Source organism: Eschrichtius robustus, chromosome 9 (genome assembly GCF_028021215.1).
Source record: "Eschrichtius robustus isolate mEscRob2 chromosome 9, mEscRob2.pri, whole genome shotgun sequence".
Classification (NCBI taxonomy): domain Eukaryota; kingdom Metazoa; phylum Chordata; class Mammalia; order Artiodactyla; family Eschrichtiidae; genus Eschrichtius; species Eschrichtius robustus.
This window is the reverse complement of record NC_090832.1, coordinates 34,547,719-34,562,138: the sequence shown is the minus strand read 5'-3', so window position 1 is coordinate 34,562,138 and position 14,420 is coordinate 34,547,719. Positions and strand designations below refer to the sequence as shown.

General features: G+C 34.8%; 1 protein-coding gene across 4 annotated transcripts in view; it reads right to left on the bottom strand.

The window, feature by feature from the left end:
• The window catches only part of PTPRK (protein tyrosine phosphatase receptor type K), a 554,818-nt gene that overhangs the window by 427,635 nt on the left and 112,763 nt on the right, over positions 1–14,420 (bottom strand). For all 4 annotated transcript variants that reach the window (XM_068551059.1, XM_068551061.1, XM_068551060.1 and 1 more), the window contains exon 2: positions 2,112–2,234. In XM_068551059.1, coding sequence (XP_068407160.1) covers positions 2,112–2,234 — 123 coding nt within the window. The remainder of the gene's footprint in view (positions 1–2,111; positions 2,235–14,420) is intronic.

The window sequence follows — 14,420 nt, the reverse complement described above, 5'->3', positions numbered from 1 at the left end:
CCCAGCCTACCCTTTTTACTTTTATATAAAAAATTCAGTCTAAATATACCACAGAGAAAACTCAGGTGAAATATTACAGGAGTTTCTTTAATTAAAATGTACCAGAGAAATAAGGTTATGTACCTCTGAAAGAAAAATACAAACCTACTTACACAACTAAATGCGTCTAAAACAAACAACCCAATCAAAAAATGGGCAGAAGACTTAAATAAACATTTCTCCAAAGAAGACATTCAGATGGCCAGTAGGCACATGAAAAGATGCTCAACACCACTAATTATCAGAGAAATGTAAATCAAAACTACAATGAGGTATCACGTCACACCAGTCAGAATGGCCATCATTAAAAAAGTCCACAAACAATAAATGCTGGAGAGGATGTGGAGAAAAGGGAACCCTCCTACACTGTTGGCATGAATGTAAATTGGTACAGCCACTATGGAGAGCAGCATGGAGGTTCCTTATAAAACTGAAAACAGAATTACCATATGATCCAGCAATCCCACTCCTGGGCATATATCTGGAGAAAACCATACTTCAAAAAGATAATGCATCCCAATGTTCATAGCAGCACTATTTACAATAGCCAAGACATGGAAGCAACCTAATTGTCCATTGACAGATGAATGGATAAAGAAGATGTGGTATATATGTGTATATATATACACATACACACACACAATGGAATACTACTCAGCCATAAAAAATAATGAAATAATGCCATTTGCAAAAACATGGATGGACATAGAGATTGTCATACCAAGTGAAGTAAGTCAGACAGAAGAAGACAAATATCATATGATATACTTATATGTGGAATCTAAAAAAAAATGATACAAATGAACTTATTTATAAAACAGAAACAGACTCACAGACTTAGAAAACAAACCTATGGATACCAAAGCGGAAAGTCGGGGGGGGGGGGGGGGGGCGGGGGGAGATAAGTGACAATTTAGAATAAAAAGTAGATTTAATTCACCCTACTCTCAAAGCGCACATCACAGTGTGGACCAATAAGAAAAATTAGTTATAAAGTGTTTATAATCATGATTAAAATACTGAAAATATATTTTAAAACTTAAGTTACTAATAATAGGCAATCATCCCATCAATTATGTATGATAATATACTATAATAAAGTAATTACATATTATTAAATAGTAACTAATGTATTACATTATTAAATATAATTATATTGCATATTATATATGTGATCATACATAATTATATTCCATGCTTGTTTATTTCTAAATTTTAGAAAAATAATTCATTATCTTTAATAAAGTATTTTAAAATTCCTGTCTGCATTTTCAATTTCTCAATTTAATAAGTGATTGGTAAACATATATGCACAGAGCTTGGAATTAATTCAAAATTAATATGCAGAATTGAAGGCACAAACATTAGTCTGCTACTGTATAAAATGGTATGTATATGTTAATATCCTATGTCAGTTAAGAGAAAACACAGTTCAAACTGGCTTAAACAATAAGAAGATGTACTATTTCACAAAACCAAAATTCAAAGGGTGTAACAAGGTCAAGGTAAAGAAAGTAGGGCTCAGCCCTATTTTTCTACAATCCACTCATAAAAGATCTCTCCATTTGACAGTTTGGTCTCCAGGCTGCCTCTCCTCAGAGCCACTGGTATGCTCATGGCCAGTGGAATGAGATAAGCTCTCTCCCCACCATGAAATAAAAATGTTTCCCTTCAGTCTGATTAGATCAAATCTTGTGATTTAATAGAATAGGTAGTAAGTGAGCTGAACTCCTTTTTAGACTATTTTGTTTGTTCTTCATTTTATTTTTTTTTTATTTCTTGGTTTCATTTCCATTTTGCTTTTTATTGAACAGGGGGAAAAAAAACTAATGTTTCTATTTTTCCAGAGTTAGAGATAATGAAGATACACTGAACATTCTTGAGGAAAATAGGATTATATAAAGTTATTGAGGGAAAGGCAAAGAATCCATCGAGGTTCTTTGATGGGGTCAATCAGTTTGACCACACTAGTTTATTATAATAATTAAATTATTGTACTATACCTAACATAAGAAAATGCTACACATTCCAGAGGGATTTTTCCAGCACTGGATAAACAGAAGGATTCTCACCTTGTGGCATCTCGGGTGGCAGATAATGAGGTTCTTGAGCACTAACATGAACCCATTCAAAGTCATCATATAGATCCTGGTGGTAATCACAAACTCCCGGACCATCATCAAAAGTACAGCCACCTGAAAGGGGAAAAGAAGAACTACTGTTACATTCTAAACAGTAGAATGTGCTGGAGAAGAAAACATTATACTGAAATGTACAATGTGGTACTCATAAATTTAATAATAAATGGTACTCCTATTTATCACTATTTTCATTAAATGTTCACATAAAATGAAATTTCTATCCGTATCGTGTGTGAATAAGATAGTGGTTTGAGCCTCAGAAGTAAGGCTGAGATTTTTAGATATGAATAATATCAGAAGATATATGTAATAGTGAGGCTTTCTGGAAATATACAAACCACCTGCAATCTAGTTTTTTAACAACTTTAGCAGGGAGAAGGGGAGGAAAGAAAAAAGTGAAAATTGTCTTTCTTTATACAGCAAGTTCAAAAAGGTGACGTTAATAATTAAATTTGACCAAATTTCTTGCTTTAGAAGAACACTTTGAAATCTATTCATAATAGCAAATGAAATACTTACAGCTTTATGAGGTCTAAAGTGTTTGAGGTCAGTGAAACATGCTTCCATACTTCATTTAGATTGCTTTCACACACAATTATGACTTAAAAGTGGGAAAAAACTGAACGAAGCATAAAACCGATCAGATTAGCCTACAATCACTCTCACTACTTCCACTTTACTTAATAACCTCTTTTTTAAAAATGAAGGTAGCCTTTCCCCTTTACATCAGTCATTTTTCCTGGCTTTATTTTCTGGGGTAATTGTATGGCAGAAGTAGAATAATTACTTTTGCTTCTCAGCCTACATATACAGGCACACACAACTCAACATATTTAGTTTATTCAATTCATGAAAATCAGAACTGGCCTATATGTCTAATCTTGAAAGAAAATGGATTAGAACTAATGAAAATTCAGCAGTAGGTTTAATGAGAAAAACCAATAACCTGTCTCCTTTCAAGTAGCTTATTTGTTTAGTTTCCATGGGGATCTTTGTGAAGAAACTCAGTGAATTCTCTGACCAAACAGCAGGCTAGGGGGTGGTAAACTTCAGGCCTATAAATTCTTCTCTGTAAACAGAGAATTCATTTTCCTCATCAAAAATTTATCAATCTGAATATGAAAAAAAGTTATATTCCTCACCAATGACAGAGACAAGCCAGCATTACAGGCAAAGAAGGCAAAATCAGAAATGTCCAGATGACACTATGGCCCAAAGAACCTTTTTCAAAAGTGGAATATATATATATGGGTATCCTTGAATCACTCTTATGACCACATCAATCCTTTAAAATAACCAAACTTCAGCAGCTTGAAAGCTTAATGTTGTCTTTTAAATATAAAGGCCTAAAATAGCCTTTATATAAATGCTCTCATGAAAAATGATTTATTTTTTAATTTAAAATTAATCAATGAAAAGAGGTTGCTAGGAAATGAATCTTCACATAGCAAGGGGAAAGTTTTTCTCAAAATATAATTTGCTCTCACAATCCTAAAATGACTCACTGCTGCGCAACACATACCTTCAGGGCTTCCACTGCCCTTTGTAATAATGTGAGTGACCTCCGTATATAAATTTAAACTACCAATGGAACCTACATTGGCTCATTTGGAAGACAAATGGGATTAATTGCTGTCCTTCATAGCCATTGTTAATTTTAGACTCCAGGATTCTTATTAGCAATAACAACTAGGAGTAGCTATACAAAATAAGTGGGTCAACCCCTGTTATTTGCTGCACTTCACTGCCGTATCAGTCAAGAGTCTTGGGAAAAGTTCCTGGTCGATCTGACTTGAGTGATAAAAGAATTTTTTAAAGATGACTTTTTATTTTATAATTTACAATAAATTCTAATCTATGAGGTACAATATATCTATCCACCACATGCGTAACATAGGAATAAATCTTTGGTAAAAGATGTATATGAATCTTTTTGTAAAGAATTTTGTATTTCAAAGTTAAGGACTAATACAGTGTATCAGACTGGGTATAAAAAATACAAAAGATACTATTATTGGCCTGATGAATGGGATAGACAGACATGCATGGGAGAGTCTATATATATAAAATACAGTATGTTACAAGGGATCATAACAGTATGACCAAAGTCACAAAGAACACAAATGACAAATGAATTGGCTACCTATACCTGAGTTGGTTTTGGAAGGCTTCATGGAGTTAGGCCTAAAGATGAGTAAGGATGTGCCAGGCCAGAAAGGAAATTGGATTGAAATTAGAAAAAAAGCAAAAGCAAGGGCATAACAAATCTTAAAAAACATGAGATGTTGGAGAGTCTCAAATAATCTCAAATAATTCTGTGTAATGAGCATGAAAAGTATGTAGGGGACAAAACAGAAACAAAACTAAATATGAAACATTTTTAGATACTATAAAACATTTAGATTTTATTCTATAATTGTATGAAGCCATTAAAGGATTTTATCCAGGAGTATGACACAATTCAAGCCACATTAATAATAATAGTGATAACAACAATAATAACAACAGCTATGTAGAGTTTAAAGAGTAATGAGGGAAAACGGAGGTAGATAATTTGGTTCAACCTTACAACAGATAGCACATAATATAATTTGAGCTAATTCCATTTTGCATAATCCCAGTTTACCATTTAAGGCTCACTAGAAAGCCCTAAAAACAAAGTCTTCTTTAATACATAGTCTTCTATACACATGCGCCTCTGTTCAGACATTTTTATATGTAGTATTATGATCTATTTAAAAGAGAAATAGCAAGGTTCTAATTCATAAATAAAAACATAATTTATGAATTTAAAGTTTCACTGAGCTAGACAAAAGGAGGCAATACTGAAATGGTGCTCACGAAATGTCCTGAGGCAGAGGGGATGAAAATGAACAAGGAAACACCTTACATTTTCAGTTTTTGTATTTGCTACTGGTGACAGGACTACAGGGAGTACAGCAAAATCATTTCAGCGAAACGGCAACTGCAAGTTCCTTGACCCTTGGAGGAAAATTACTTCTGAAGAGCCATTTCAGATTGCTAATTCCTCTATGCCAGTCAGTCAGCTAAAGGACAGATCTTTCACTGCAACGGTCTGCTTCCACTATGACAACCCATTTGTGGGGCTTTGCAAGCTGTCACCTAAAATAAAAGTCAAGCTAATTTGGACTTGCCTGAATTTCTTTACATTCCTAAGCAACTCAAAGAAAAGATAGGTATTAAGAAACATTAGGTACAAAAACTAGAAGTATTCCTATCCCCAAAATTATATTGCCTAAACATATAGCATTTAGAGAGATTCTTGAGTATTTATTTAAACAGATAGCTCTATGAGAGAGTATGGAAACAGAGATTCTTTCTGTGGAATCATAAAAGAATGAATACTAAACTCAAATCCCTTCTGATATCCAACTTGTCAATAAAACCCAGGGTCAGGTTAATTTAGAACAAAGATGAATTGGAGAAAAATAAAAGGTCAGTAAGGCCCTGGACAACTCTGAACATTTTATGGAGGACATTCTTTTGAAAGCTATTGTACTAGGACCTTCCACATTCTCCCCTCCAAGGCACCTATGCAGTCTTAATTTTCTGATTGAATCTAATAGCAAGAAACACACAGAATTATCTTTCATGGTTCTTTACTATTTGTAAAGAACAAGCTTCATTTAGCTCAAGATACAGATCATTTTTTGTTTTTATTTTCTTAAAATGATTGGAATATACAGGGTTTTGAAAAGTAAGAGTAAAGTCCTAGACAAAATATGTTGGCAAATGCAATGTCCTTAACACTGCTGTTTTATGACCCTCAAAAATGGGCAAATTAATATTTTCCAATTGTGAATTAAGCTGTGATACACAACTTTGCTCATGTAAGTGATCATCAACTTTGAAATAATCTTTCTTCCATTAAGAACACAATGAAAGATTAATATATGTCACATTAGGACACATGCAATACTGAATTAAACTAACTTTGAATAGATCATCTTTGTCTATGCTAATCAGACCATAATATAATTTTACTGGTATAAGCCCCAAAACCCATTACAAAGAAACTGATACATTTCACACAAAAATTTAAAAGAACAGAAAAGTAACTTATTACTGAATCTCTTAAATGTAATTCCATTCATAATCTGAGTCAATATTGTCTTCTCCCAGAAAAGCAGATTTTTACAAAGTGTAAAAATTAATGCTTTTAAATAAAGTTCATATTTCCTCTGAAATCTACTGGGATATCTTAAAATATTTTTTTTTTCCTTTCAACTTTTGGGAATATTGAAGATACAAAATAAGATTTGACTTATCATAGTCAATGCTTAGGAAGTTTACCTCCAGTCTAAGGATAAACAATGCTTGTTCTCAATTTAAGTACTGAAATTCAAATAGGAAAAAAAATCCAAGTAGATGCAAAGAACGAATGCCTTTGAGGTCATAAGCATGAGTCACTGGTCTTAATGCGTCACTCTGGTTCAATACCAAAGAAGATCTAATGAAGAAAAATAAGAAAATTTATGAATAAGAGTTCCTTAAAAGATAACAACTTCAGATCCAGAAGAAAACTCTTTTGCCCTGCTAGTAGTTAAGTAGTAGAAGAAAATATTATTTGAGCCTAGCTCCTCCATAAAGGAAAAGGAACTTGAAACACATAATGGAAATCCAAACCCAACCTTTATTGATAGATATAAATGACTCTTAATGATGAGAGAAGAGCTCATTTCAAACACACCCATAAATTATCTAATTGTTCATCTCTAGAGTTCCATTTCTAGCCAAGAATATATGTTTAATACATACAATCCAAGATTATTTAGCTAGTAAGACTTCTATTCAAGTTGCTTCTTCAAATTGGAGAAGCAAATGCTATACTCCAATTGACTGAATAATCTTTTAATAAGACTAAAATAACCAGAATAGAAAAATAAGTCTAGATTTACTCCCCTCCATCTTTGCAGAGAAGCAATATTAAAATCTCCTCAACTTCAATTAAGAAGACTTAAGGAATTTTAAGGAACTGGTACATACCACCACTTAGATGGCAGAAGAAAGAGACAGCATTTCTAGATGAAACATGGAGAGATGGCTAAGCACATATACAGCTTTCCTATTTTATTTCTTTGAGCTTCAATTTCCTTCCCAATAAAATCAAGATAATAATAGCTACAGTACAGTTGTATGAGGATTAGTGATAATGCATGTAAAGCCCCTAACACTCAACAAGTTTTTTTTAACAGCACCTTATTTTTTCATGTTCCATTCTTAACAGTGTACTCTGTATATATGCTATACAAATGCAAACCTATGCACATATTAAACAGCAAAAGTCGAAGAAAGAAACTTATGGTTTCCATATAGTTTATCCAGAAAGACTAAAGAGAATTCCCATAAAGACAATATTACCATATTACCATTACCAGTTTTCCCTGAACACTCATCAGATATGCTTTCAATAAGGAAACACCTTACTTTAGATCAAGGGTCAGCAAACTTCAACTGTAAAAAGCCAATTAATAAATATTTTAGGTTTTGCAGACCATATCATTTCTGTCACAACTACATAACTGTTGTCATTGTAGCAAGAAAGCAGCCACAGAAAATACCTAACAAATGGGTATGGCTGTGTTCAAATAAAACTTTTATGGGACTTACCTGGTGGTCCTGTGGTTAAGAATCCGCCTTCCAATGCAAGCAACCTGGGTTCAATCCCTGGTCAGGGAACTAAGATCCCACATACTGCAGGGCAACTAAGCCTGCACGCTCTAGAGCCCATGCAACACAACGAGAGAGAAGCCCGCGCGATGCAACTAGAGAAGCCCACGTGCCGCAATGAAAGATCCCGCATGCTGCAATGAAGATCCTGCATGCTGCAATGAAATTCCCACGTGCCGCAACTAAGACCCGATGCAGCCAAATGATAATAAAGTTAAATTTAAAAAAAACCTTTTATTACAAAAACAGGTGGCAAGCTGGATTTAGCCATCAGGCCATAGTTCACCAACCCCTGGGTTAGATCACTCTGATCTTAAGTATCCTTGAAAATTATAGGTAGTACACAGTCTGGTTAAAAGCTTACAAACAAGGGTCTTTGATTTCTGCATCACCTCCATATGACTTGATTTTCTTTCTCATATATCAAGACGAGTGGCAATAGGCCACAGCCAGGAAACTGAAACTGGAAATGGGGTCAACGACAGTTCTACGTCTAAAACCAAATCAGACTGTCTGGCTGGACAGAGGTCTAAATCAGAAAGTGAGAATATGAGAGAGCTGAAGACACTTTCAAGGTCCTCTAGTCTGGGCTTCAAGCTTTTAAGACAACAAAGGGAAATATATTTTACACTGTGACCCAGCATACATTGATACATGCATACATGCATGCAAATAGTCAAATATACAGTATGTGTGAACACAAATACATTTATTCACTCAATCATTTATTATCTCCAACTATGGGTCACTAGTCTGGTGCTCTTTCTATAAGTGAAATAAAATTAAGAGTAATTGCGTGAATCAGGGAAGTATTGGGCTGGCCGAAAAGTTCGTTCAGGTTTTTCCATAACGAACTTTTTGGCCAACCCAATAGATATGAGAAAAAGAAAACAGGATGGCAATCCTCTGTTTCCAATACACACAAGCATATGCCCATTGTGGGACGGTACCCAGAAGACAGACGTAAGCAATCCAAGTCTCTATGCCTTATTTTCAGGTCTCAGGTACAAGCTGACGTCCAAAAATAAGCCTTTGAGACCTGGGCAGCCCTGACAGTACATATGTGACTTCATCCAACCTCATTATGGAGCTAATGGATGATTACATGCCAAACAGCCATAGAAATGATTTCACAGATGGAAAGAGGTTTATTAAAATGTAAAAGGAACATATTAATAAAAAGTACCTCATACTAGAAAAAATTAAAATTTCCCAGAGTTACAGAGCAAGAAAGTGTCAGAGTCAGGATCTGAACCCAGGTACTATATAGGTTCTTTACTCTTGACCATGACATTAAATGGCTCCTCAAAAGAAGTGTGATTAGACATCTTCAGAATCACACAGTGCAGCTCCCTTCAATCAGCATAACCTCAAGCTATTGCTCAACAAAGAGAGCATTACCCATCTCCCCCAGGTGATAGTACGGGGTGCTGCATCCTTTGTGGACAAAATGTAGTAAACTTTCAACCATATTACATGTCAAAGTCTCCTAGACTTGATGCCAGCAATAGGAAAGGTTCTTTATTGGACAGAGCTATAAAAGCCAGGCTGATTAACTAGTAACTTCAGCAAAGAATTTTATTTCAATACAGTGACTTAAGGCTGAGAATGTATATGATCATAGCACTGTCCTATCACTCTTGTTTGGCAACCCTCACTTTCACCTCATCTCCCCTAAAACACGTATAAACAAGTGGCTTTTCTATCTTTAAAAACATTAAAATAAATCAAAAGCAACTTTGTTCTGGCAATTTTTGCAGTAGCCCTAACATGAATCCTAGGATAAGAAACCAGGTGTTTTTGCAAAGATCAATAATGTATTTACGCAAGTTTCTTTTCCTATTTTTCATCATTTTTTTCTATTCCAGTAAAATCTCATCTTTTTTGTCTAGCGTTAGATACACAATCTAGAGAAACCCATTGAACAAAGTAATAGAGAGTAAATGTACTGAAAAATAAAATTCACAGCTGAAGCCATATTTACATTTTGGTAAAACTGGAAACCATCCAAGCTCACATTTAAACATTTCTTTGTTTTGTTTTGTTTCTCATGGAGGGATTCCTGGTGGGCTCCACTTCACCCATATCAGACACATTCTGGCTTATTTCAGCAGTTGCTCCTGACTCAGCTCAAGCATGATGGGTGATGGATCATTTTTCATTTATGAAGGGAGTTCTGCAAAATGCTGAAGCCATGTAGAACAGAATTCCATAACCCAACCTCCTAGAGGAAGGGCAAAGATCTGCCTTGAGGTTTTGAGTTCAAAATTTTATAGCAGATTGGCAAAGGAATCAAATATTCTCAGCTACATTTTAAGAAGTTCAACAGTTCGGTTTTGTAAGACTGAAATACACTTCGAAAAAAATAACTAATTTAGGTAATTAAAATGCATCTTGAAAGTAAAAAGAAAAAATTATCTTTTTCATTAATTTGAAGCCTCTTTCCTATTGAAATGTTTCTAGACTTGGTGTAATATAGAAGGTGTACAGGTCAATGTTTGGGTTTTCCACAGTTCTTAAAATATATTCTTAAGAGTAAAGACAGTTCTTTCTGCCATTTTCTTTATTTAGGAAAAAAAGCTGGATATTATCATTTCTATCAGTATATTAACTACTGATTTCAGATGTATTAATCAGTTCTTTCATTCTAAGCATCATTTAAACAGTCAGTTTGGCCTTTTACCAAGTCCACAGCAAACAAGCCACTCAACCAAACACAAGGAAATCCTTACATTAATATTGAGTGATGTTAGAGACCTTGTTGTCAGAGATCTCTGCCCCCTTTCTCATAAAGGAAGTAATTGGGGCTTTAACCAATGTTTTGGTGAGACTTTTACTAGCCTTTAAAAACTTCAACTTCTGACCAAGTCAGTGTTGAAGGCTGAATTATAATAACTTTCTCTGCTCAAATTTCCTTTCTCAGGACAGTGCCTATGGTTACCATTTAGTGGAATCACCACATAAAATAAAGATCCCTCAACCAGCAAAAACCAATGCTCAACACAGACAATTAAGTGATATGTAAGTCAACAGTCACTCTAACCTAATGAAGAGAGTCATAATTGGGAGAATGATGAATAAGGTTTTACACAGGGCCTCACTGAGTGAGATTCAGGTCTGGCTGTATCCTTATTTTCTCATTTCAATACCAAAAAAACAAAAACAAAAACATCCAATTTGGCTTCACTTTTCCATTTCTACTTCCACCTACTACATAGGAATGCTGTGCCAATTAATTTTAAAAATTTCTCCACAATACCCTATGACTAGTAAAGCTACATGCTATGCACATTTAAGGCATCAAGTTTGGGTTTTAGTTCAGAAAACATCTAGGTGAGATCCTTATTATTGTTTCATATTTACATGACATTTTTAAAGTAGTATGACCAAAATTTGAAGGATTAGAAAACAGAAAATGAGCTTACAACAATATCCCATCATTCCTGGGCCTCTGTAAAAAGATAAAGCGGCTCATATGATAAAAAAATTCAGTTATATGTCAGAAATTCATGCCACCACTGACTCTACTCCCTAGCAGAACTCCTAAAATATAAACTACCACAATTCAACTATTCTTACATAATAAAAATATTTTAAAGATGTTGACTCTGCCTGTAATAGCATTTCATGTGAAATTCAAAAATATAAAAAAATGCTTCAGTGCAGAAGAGAGGTCTGGGCCTGGAAGAATAATTTCATACAGATAAGTTAACTTTCTTTTGTTGCAAACTCCACGCATATCAGCGACTCTTGGCTCCCAAGAATAGTAGGTATAAAACTGTCTACAGACTTGAAATATCCTTGTCTCATTAAATTTGGATGATTGACTGAAAGCATTATATCCCATTTATTTAACATACTTACTTTAATTTTCCCTCCAGGTTTTGCTCTAAAACATAATGACCGACTTTAAATCCATTGAACGGTACAGTTTACAGATAAAAGGCAAGCACATTTCTTCAGAATGAACCATGAAAACCTGGAAATTTTTTATTTTCAAATATGAGGGGTGAGAAGCTGGCACACAGATTTGAATAATAGATTAAAAGCAGTTAACAGTATGGAGATAGCCTTTGAAATATGGTATCTGCTGTGCCGCAGGACAGCTTTCCTGCCTCACTTCTCACCTCAAGCCATAGCTTGTATTTTGAAATTGTCAAAGCTCTAAAAGTAGATAAAATAAAAGACATTAATACAGTGCAAATCTGACAAGCCCATCCTAGCAAATAATTAGTAAAAACAAATTGCCCCTAATTAATGTCTTAGTAAACCTAAGGTTACCATCCTCACTATTCGAGTAAAGGCAAATTGTAACAAAAGTGAGCATTTTTGTTCATATCATTTGCAAAACTTTAAAGATTAATAATATCTAGTATTGACAGTACACGGGGTAACAACAGCAGAGCAAAAGGCACTTTTGGCTGGGGGGAGGGGGGGCAATTTGGTTTTTAATCACTTGCCTTTCAAACCAGCAATAACACTTCTCGAAATCTACCCTACATAAATGTTCACATACGTGCAGTCCTCAGTCCTATAAATACAAGCTAGGCCAACCAATTTCCAAAAAAAAAAAAGCAAAACAAATTATGTATGGGTCTTCTCAATAGCATCCAAAGACAAGGACTACCTTCAAGCTTGAAGGGCACTTACAGCAAAATTATTCACAAATAAAATCACAAACTTTGTACTAATGAGCACTAGTAAGGTATTTTAATACTTAATTCACATGAGAAACGTAAATATTCAACACTATCGATTCATGAAGATAAAGACAAAGCATATATTAAGAGGCAATATAGAATCTACAATTATTTGGTAAATGTTAAGACAATAAAAAGATGCAAAGATAGAGGTAAAAAAAATGTTGAATCAAATGCACAAATGGAAAGAAGAACATGTCATAGGAGATCAATGATATGAAAGTATCCCTCCGTAGCCACCAATTCTTTCAACTGGCTATTTAACCAGATTGGGGAAACAAAGAAAAACTGCTTATGAGAAGTAACAGTCTATGATAAGCCATTCAAGATAAGACTGATTACAGCAATAGCATCGTCATTCCAAAATAAAATTATCTAAAAGAATGGCTTTGAGTATAACTTCCTAGTATTCTCCTGACATCTAATAATATAACATGGTTCCTTTCCACTTATCACTTCAGTAAGTTCAGGCCTCATCTGAAGGTACAACCAGAATGAAAAGTAGATTACGGCATAATAGAGAGCTAAACATGTCAAAAGCTTTTCTGATGCTACTTTATCTGCAAAGGATGGGTTAATAACTTTGTCAGAGAATGCATACATATATGTATTTCCATATGAAATGCTTGGATTATGATTATGACTATCTGGCTACTACTTATTATTTAATTCAAAATGTTTCTAATAATCTGATATTAGTAAAATAAAACCTATTTCTAGAAAAGCACTTTCAATTGGTAGATTATAATTCAATCAGTTAGTGAAATCACATGTTAACCTTATTAGAGGAAATAAGAAAATATCTTCCAACTTCAAGTACCTGCCTAACCCCTCCTCTTATCTCTCAATTTTGCATTTAATTTTAGACTACAAGTTAGATGTTAACATAGATTTTAGTTTGATCAAGATGATGCATGGAGGAAGTAGAACTGGAGGAACTGAGACACGAAAATCATGGTTTAGAGCAAGCAGTCAGCTGATATTCCAAGTAGCTGTATTTGACTAAGATTCTTTCAGGAAATGCTCTATGGAGTGAGTAGTAACAGGGAGAAGGGCTGTTGGGTTACAGAAACTAGGTGACAAAGAGACTCAGAGGAATGAAAGCATCTTTTGGGGAAGAAACAGAAGAGACTTGGGAGGGGTGGGAGTGGGGGAGCTGTGCTAAAGACTAAGAGCGTCAAGGGTCCAAGGGGGTGGAGGGTAGGGGGCAGAGACCACTAACGTGAGGCCTAGATGGATATGACAGTGAAGTTTGTACCTGACTCAATCTAAGTGGCAAAGTCATAATTCAGATATAAGTGGCCAACCACTCGTGATACAATGAATCGTATGAAGTTGCATCTCTTTAAGAACTGCCCACATACACACAGAAGTTTTTAAGACAAGTAAGAGGCATTCAGATTCTTGCTCAGCAGGTTTTAACCTCCAACCTGTTAAGGACTGCCACACGAAAGGGAAATGTGTGAGGCTAGGAATCTTCTCCTTGCTGCGATCAGGTCTACAAGCAAATATCCCCCCACAAGACGAGCATAATCCATTTACACGATTCTGCAGTCCACCCCTACCCCACCCCTCAGTAGTCCATAAAAGGGATTGGCTATGCTTCATACTAGGATTTGTTTTTCATGTATGTGAAGCATCTTGTAACACAGACCAAAAGACTTATTTTTGCTGTGGGGATACTGGCTATAACATGGTCATATTTTCAAGAAAATATATTTCTACCAAAACATTGAAAGTCATTAAAAGCTAGTGACTTGTCATGTGGCCTTGCCCCAGGCTGTGGCAATGTCTACAAAATGCAGTCTTGAACTGGGTTATCTGTAATTTCTTTAAAGACCACAAAAGC